General features: G+C 41.9%; 1 protein-coding gene across 1 annotated transcript in view; it reads right to left on the reverse strand.

The window, feature by feature from the left end:
* Positions 1-8,108, reverse strand: part of MAP2 (microtubule associated protein 2) — a 68,744-nt gene that overhangs the window by 42,553 nt on the left and 18,083 nt on the right. Inside the window, 2 exon segments of the mRNA XM_035892024.1 lie at positions 2,729-2,812; positions 5,196-5,309. Of these exon segments, the coding sequence (XP_035747917.1) occupies positions 2,729-2,812; positions 5,196-5,309 (198 nt within the window).

An 8,108-nucleotide genomic window follows, 5' to 3' on the forward strand; every position in this document is an offset into this window, starting at 1 on the left:
CCTTTTTTTTTTTTTTTTTTTTTTTTTTTTTTTTTTTTTTTTTTTAATTTGTGTTTGCTGCATGGCTGGCCACATCCACCTTTGTCATATCTACAACAGTGATTTCCTTCCTACTATGACTGAAGGAAGTCTCTTTTGGATTCAGAGCAATGCAACACACACTGACAAGTGCATTAGGAATATGTTCTAAGAGAAGGGGAAAAAAGGAGATCTGAGGTAGATACAGACACCAACTGCTCACTTTTTTGCTCAACAATGGTAGAATTGGGTTAAAATCATAAATTGTATTCTACTGAACAGACAGACAGACAATGTAAAGGTGTATGAGGATGGACAGCCAGATGGTACAGGGAACTGAAGTTTTAAACAAGTACAGTAAAATTGGGTCAAACCCTACTGAGGCAAACTTCTGAACGGGAGCTTTGCCTGAATAAAAATGACAGGTCTGGCTCACTCAAGTCAGCAAAAGCTCAACTTACCCAGAGAAAACAAGGACCACATCTTCTAACACAGAGCAGAACACAAGATTTTTACTGCCATTAACTCCATTGAATTGACAACATTGATATTGTGGGGAAAAAGCAACATAACATACTTCTGGTAAAATTTTTTTTGAGAAGTTAGCTCTGTTCATCGGCCAACTCTACTGTGAGTTCCAGTTTCAGAGCCGGACATAAACAAGAAGCTTCCAGCAGAGTGCATTAATGACTCAGCACATCATTTTTGTCCATACTTCCCTTACAAACCTATACTTTCAGGATTTATACAGGCCATCTGCTCTGAAAAATGAAGAGTTGAATCAAAATCTTGTCATGGAAAGGTCTCTTTTGACTAACATTAAAGGAAACTATTTGATTGGTTTTAAAACCCATGGCATTGTGTAAACTATCAAAATGTCTCCCAAACACTGACCTTTCAGTCCTTGCAACCACCCCTGCGGGGCAGGTAAGTAAGTGCTATTGCATTAACTCAGTTCTACATGCAAGGAAAGAGAAAAACAACGATGCTAAGTGACTTGCTGAGTCATATGCACAGCTGGGAACAGCACAGTCTGCTAGATCATAACAACCTCAAATTGTACAGTGTTTGCCACCTTCTTGTGTTCATACAACTAGCAAAACTGTTTCCATTTGCTTAGGGGGCAATCTACAACCTCCTGTCAATTAATCCATGTAAGTACTTTATAAAATCCTAAAATACATGTAAATAATACTGCTGATAGAAACAGTACACAAAGCTAATCCTCAACTAAGGATGTGTGATGTAACAACCTTGACATTGGCCTGAAGCAGAACAAGGCCTTTATAGTGATATGAAAAAATCAAAAAGCATACACTGAACTAATGAAGTGAACTACATGTTAAAAAATAGTGGTAAAACCCTGGTAACAATTCTAAAAGCTTTTGCTAATGCCCTACTAGCTTCCTTTTCAGTTAGTAGCTTTGATTGCCATTACCTCTGGGCAATAAGTCTAGTACTATTTTTTTAAACAAACAACGTGCAGGTGTTTTTTAAACAAAACTACCATCAATTATTCAATTCTTTTTATACTGGTTATGAACCGCAGCCAGAAGGTATTTCCAGCACAGTGGACTGACAAATGTTGTTGTTAACACAGCCTGTAATTGTATTATCTCAAAAACAACTGCAGGATGGAACATGTCTAATTACGGTGTCCTGATAAACTACTGAGAAGTGTCCTGATAAACTACTGAGAGTCAAGAACCGTCCATGTGTAAAATTAACAGAGGCTCTGTGTTAAAATACCAACAAAGTTTGTTCAGCAGATGGTAAGAAATTATTTTGATGCACTTATTTAACAAAAAGAAAGAAAAAAATGCTAAAAGAAAATCCAAGAAGGAAATAAATGCCACATAAAAATGCTATTGACATGGCAGAGTTCAACTTACAGTCCCCTGGAGATTCTGAACCCAAATCCTTCCCTCATATCCGCATGGTATGGCTCAGTTTAACATACTGCTGTCTCCCTATACTGATGGCCTTGATGCAGCAGTCTCCTGTTGAAGCACTGACGCCCATGCCTACCATTGTGACAACTTCACTGGGATTTACGCCTCTGCTTAAAATTAAGTCAACGCTTAAGTTCTTTGCTGGAGGGGGTTTTAGCAGGAGGAAAATGTAGTGATCATGAGCTACTGAAATTGAACATTCATTGTGCAGAACAAAGTAGAAGTTTCCTTTGTGAGACTAGAATTTGACTCCTGCACTCTGTGTACAGAACCCCCAATACATGTAGGCATTAAAGCATGAATTACAGGTCAAAGACTAAAGAAATTATCCAACTCTGAATCTCCTTGCTTGCATGCATTTAAGATTCCAAAACCAAAACTAATGGCAGTTCAAAAAAGCAGCCAAACAAATCCAAAGAAAATAAAGATGACCCATAATGAATCATAGTTTTGGTGACCCCATTGTGACAGCAGACATCTTGGCTCATATTGCACATAACAGATAAAAAGGTGAGCATCACCATCTTTTTTTCCTTTAATATGGATGTACTTAACATATCCTGTCAGTTACCTCTGTGCATATATGTCTACCTCATCCATGCATTGCAGTTGGTTTGCAGATGGGGAGTTATTGCTGGGGAATGCCTTATCTTTTCACATGAAGCTGCAGAAAGTATCTCCGTTTTCTGATTCCCCCATCCTTTAGACTCATGCCTCAGCCCTCTGATGACAGCTGCGCACTGCAACGTCCAGGAGACCCTTACCTTCCTCCAAAGCTCCAGTCTGCTCGGAAGCTGGCGACGGAGGCGGGGAAGGAGGCAGGTTGGCTGACTCTTCGACTGCTAGAAATCAAACAGTGAAAACGAGATACAGCAATTAATTCCTGGGAGACCGATGCTTGATACAAGCTGCAGTCAGCCTGTTCTGCCCAGCTGAGAGAACTACTTGATGGCAATTTGTGCGTAGTGGGTTTTCAGATAGAACCTTTCAGAATGCATGGATTTTTAAAGTTATAATAGAAGGATTTTTTTTTTCAGATGGTATGAATTATTTTCAAAATTGCAGTCATAAAGTACAGTACAAAAATCAAGTACAAAATTATCTTTTAAACCAGTACTGCCACTTAGAAAACCTTCAGTCAACCAAGGCAACAACAATAAAGCATCTGAGCATGAGAGATTTTATAACTTCATGCTGACTATCGGAAACTGGCATCCAATCTCTTCAATTTACCTTGAGTACATGAACAAAAAATATTCTGCATGCTCTTTTCTTTTTTTTCCTTCTGCTGAGTTCAAGGTTAATCACAGAATACATGCAGATACTGCTTGTCTAAATACACAAGACATTAGCATAGGGAACTTATGTCAGCCATGACATAATAGGGATTCAGCTAAGCAAGGCACAGTGAAATCTTAGATGTTCTTAGACTAGGTTTCTAGATTCATTCCCAGCCATGAGACTAGATGCTGAAACCAGATGACGTTTTTTCAATTATTTCAACTCAAGTACGATGAAATCCTAAACAAACTGCTTCCTAAATGAACTCAGAATAACCTCTGCATCTGATTTCAGGCCAGTCACTCTGAGACTTTTTTTCTTTAAAATCAGATCCACTACTGGGGCTCAACCAATGTTTAAAAAAAATTTAAAAAAAAGTACTAACAAATCTGTTTTAACAGATCTGTCTTACAAACAGCACCTCTCAACAGGCAGATCTCTGTTTATGATTCAGGGCTTCTTCCTAAGCACAGAAAGGCCAGTTTCAAAGCCCCAGCAGAATTTTCCAGGCCTCCTCCTATTGATTTCCATGTGGTTTGGAAGAGACCCTTATGTGACTTGATCTTAAGATGTGCTGTCCAGGGACAGAGTATTTATTATATCATCACCACAATGCAATTCCACCCCGTGCTTATTTAACAGTCACTGACCACAGGAACTGCGATACCAACAGTTACTAACTGAAGACATACTTGTCAAAATATTTTTAAAATGTCTTATCTAACTAGATGGAACTGAATAGCCATTTTGCCATTTTGCCTTACCCAGGCCCCAGAGTGAAGCAATCTGTGCTTAAATATGTATGAAGTGTTTTGCAGAATTGAGGTCTTCCATGTAAAATTGTGTCTCTGTAAAGAAGGGAATTACCAAGCAACACATCTCCCTGCTGCAGTTCAAAGTTAGTTCAATGAAGCAAAGGACCTTGGGAACCAAATTTCCAACAAAAATTCTAAATTACTGATTGACTTTAATTCATTCCTAAGCAGGGTCCAGCCACTGTACCAAATAAAGCAAAGTGCCTGTGGGGAAAATAGCGCAAGGCATTATTTTGATTTGATCACAACGTATGTGCACTCAGCAGAACTTATCCTGGGGCAGGCTTGCAAGACTTGTCCTACCTCAGGATGGAGTGTGGCCTTCCTCTGGCCTTTGCAGTATGTGTTTTGAGCTACTGTGCAAGTTTTCTGGCAGGGAGGAATCACTATAGGTACGAATGGCTGTGTACTTGCTTTTTTTTATATATATATATACACACACACACACTTGTATTTCAGAGAGACATTTCACAAAGGAGCCAGCAGGAGGACAGAGGCACAGCATGGATCAGTGGCAGTGGTACCATTCCCCATCTGGACCACTGGCATTTGCTTCTACCATGTGTAACTCCCTCTCCCACCACCTCCCTACACCCTGCCTGGCTGCTAACCCCTCTCCCACCCTCACCGGGTGTGCCCCATTCCTCTCTGCTTTCTGTTGCGGGGTTCCCCCTCCATATTTTTGAGTAGTTACCACCCCACCGGCAAGCCTCACTTTCTTTTTGTATGCCTCTCCACTAATCTTTGGCTCTTCAGACATTAATCTTTCTATCTCACGTCGTACATGGCTGAAGACAAAGAGGCTCTGAGCGCTGCTGGGTACCACCAAACATGATGACAAAACCACTACCACCAGTTACATTCACAACTGCGCTGCTTAGGAGTCAGAAACCAGGTGGAGAACTGCTTTTAGAGCAAACAGTGAATGAGACAGTCATGGGGCCGTGAAGAACTGAGGCAAGGAGGATACTGCTATTAATCCATGGTTCCAGCATTTATCCAGTGGTGCTGGAGTTTACCCGTGACCATAACCTCTGTGAATACACAGCTGTAACTGTTGTTTCTAATATACATACACATAACATTTGCAGACATGAGGATACTTTGAACATTCGTTGTCTCGCTTTACCTAAAGGTAGTGGTCCAGGCTGATCTTTGTGCTGTGCTTCTTTTTCCTGCTCGCCTTTCAGGACTGCTACAGCTTCAGCTGTTACTACTTGTACTATCCTTGCAGACACTTCTTCTGTGGCAGCAGCAAAGTTAGAAAAAAACAAAGAAAAGCATGCTATGAGAACTATGTATTAAAATCATAAAGATTAGCTTAAACAATAAAAAATGGAGGCTGACTTAATCCATTTTTAAAAGGTAATCTTTTTTCCTGAAATATAAGCAAGTCACTAAAAATAAAATAGAAGGACCAGATATTCCAAAGATCTCAGTGGAAAATGCTGAGTATTTATAAAAAACAGGACCTCAGCCTTTACAGTAAGATGCACAAAGCATCATTATGAAATGTTCTTTCTGTTAGGGGACATGTGCAGCAACTGCAAAATTTTAAGATGATCATTTATTAAATGTCTAGAAATTTTTTTGCAGGTCCTGTTTTGCAAACAGGGTTAGAATGGCCAGCTGAGTAATGGGATTTCTTGACATTTAATATATGGAGTTAGCTGCATTCTTACATGCACTTTGGACGATATTTGTTCCTCATCAGCACACAGTTAGTATGCATTAAAGGCACTTCCCAGACAGACATCTATGCTGATGAAGGACTTGAAAAAGAAGGGCCAAATAACATTTCTGTATGATTAAAATATAAACTTTGTCCTCCTCACCCCTTTTAAGACTGCAACACAAAGTTTTATCGGAACAGTAGGTCTGAATATCATGCAGAGGGATTTGTAGAGGATAACATTTGTTTGGTGGGATGGGCTCTCGGGTCCTGGCCTCAGACGCAGGTGTGTCTCTTGGCCGCTCGCTCTCGCTGTGCTCGGCACAGGGTGGGGGAACTCGCATGGAGCTGGCTGAGGCATTGCATGCTTGACAGACCTGGGTGCCACAGGAGCCGTGCTTTGCTCCTCCCCACTGCCCTCGATGTGTGCCATGCCTGAGAGGGGCTGAGGATCCGGGTGCTCTCGTGAGCAGAGGGTGGCAGTGGGACCACTCAGGGAATAAATACTTCCAAACTGAGAAATGGTATCTCATCTCAGCCCTGGACCCACTCAAAGGCAGTTCAGGCACCTTTGGTCTAGCAAACCAAGGGCTTAAGGGTTGGGCCCAGCAGAACCATCTACAACATAATTCAGTTTTCTTATCTGTGTATTAGCCCACTCTCCCTTACTCATTAATCGACATATGCCTCCCTCTCATAGCCAAACTCAGTAGAAATAAACCCCTTCACTCTCCAGCTATTTCTGAGTGCTGGCTGAGAGTTGTTTCAAGCTCAGGGTTCTGGGACCCGACACGGAGCTGAGCCCTAGGGAAGGCAACAAGCTGCACAGCTGCGGACCCACCAGCTGCACAGCTGGCCACACGCCCAAAAACAGAGCAAGAATTGCAGTGCTGCTCCACCCCTCGTGTGGGGACAGAGGTTTCTAATGGCAGATGGCAATACACCCTGCTCCTGCCAGGAGATGCTCGCAGAGCCCCCATTAATCACCATCCCGAGGGCAGAACGAAAAGCTCTCTGCTCACCCATTACTGCGTCCTTCAGGCAAGGACTGGCTGGGAGGGGGAAGTATATTTAAATCAATGCCCTACACGTAACTTTACAGCAACACCCTAACAAGGGATGCTGTCTGTTAGATTAATAATGATTTCTTCTCACAGTCAGTACTCTTACAGAATTCCTTTTGTACTTTTAATGTAAAGTTATGCCTCTTCATTTGTCCTTTAGAAAAGCTGATTTTTTTTCTCCCAGAAAGCATAGATGTGAGTTACTTGACTTTCACAGTCATGTTTGTCTAAACCCAAAGTGCTACGTTAATCTCTCTTTTGTACAAACTATGTAATGAGATATTAAAAAAACCCACCCACTGGCAAAGAACATTCGTAATTGTTGGTATTTATATCTTACAATTCACTTCCCTCCTGACTGGTCGCCAGGAGGGCAGTGACTGCAATATTTTTGTTGGCCGCAGCCAATAGCAACAGTAGATGGATGAATATGTCAGAACAACTACCAAGCAATGAAAAAAATAAGCTGATTTAAAAAACTGTTAGCCCAAGAATACATGAGTATATACCTGCCAAGGATAAATTCAGACTAGAAATCTGAAGATGCTGCTTTCCTACTGTCAAGGGTGTGAAGTTCTGGCAGTCTTCCACATAGCAGGAAACAACTCAACTGGTTTTGAGATGGAGCTCAATACGTTTATGAAAGGGACTACATATGATATAGGTGCCTGTATTAGCAGGAGACTCTGAATGGCAGCTCTAGTTCTATGTCCCTCTATTCAACAACATGCCCCTAGTATGAGATGAAACTCTACTTTGTTGTTACATAGATCGAATCGAGCACCATAAACCCCATAAACCAAGTCATGCATGTGGCTAGTCCTATGGACCAAAGAACAGGGATATTGATTTAAAGCCCATCAATCTTCCCAGCTGCCTTTCAGGGTCCTGCACCTCATTTTGGGACTTTTCAAATTTCTCCTGCTTCCACGCCTGCTGGATGCTGGGGGTGCTTCTCGGCACCTCTTGGCTCATTCCTCTTGTAAGAAACACAGAATAGACCCTCCCAGACTGTCATGTGGTGCTGCTGCTGCAGAGCGGTGGACTGGACACAAACACTCCCTTGGAATCATTACAGGTTCTCACAATTCCCTGTGTCGTGAGGCACATGCAGACTGCAAAGCACAAGCGACATTGGAGGAAACTGGGAGAATGAACCTGTGGCTTGGCCCATTCTCTTCCTGCAGACATGTGGTGCCCTCTCCCATGCCACGCCACCGGTGTGCTGCAGCACCTTGCATGGGTGGGACACACATGTAGGAAACAAACCATTCTTCCATGAAGCGTCCTTTGATACTTGGTGTAT

This window comes from Egretta garzetta, unplaced genomic scaffold (assembly GCF_000687185.1).
Source record: "Egretta garzetta isolate BGI_Z169 unplaced genomic scaffold, ASM68718v1 scaffold230, whole genome shotgun sequence".
NCBI classification, from domain to species: Eukaryota; Metazoa; Chordata; class Aves; order Pelecaniformes; family Ardeidae; genus Egretta; species Egretta garzetta.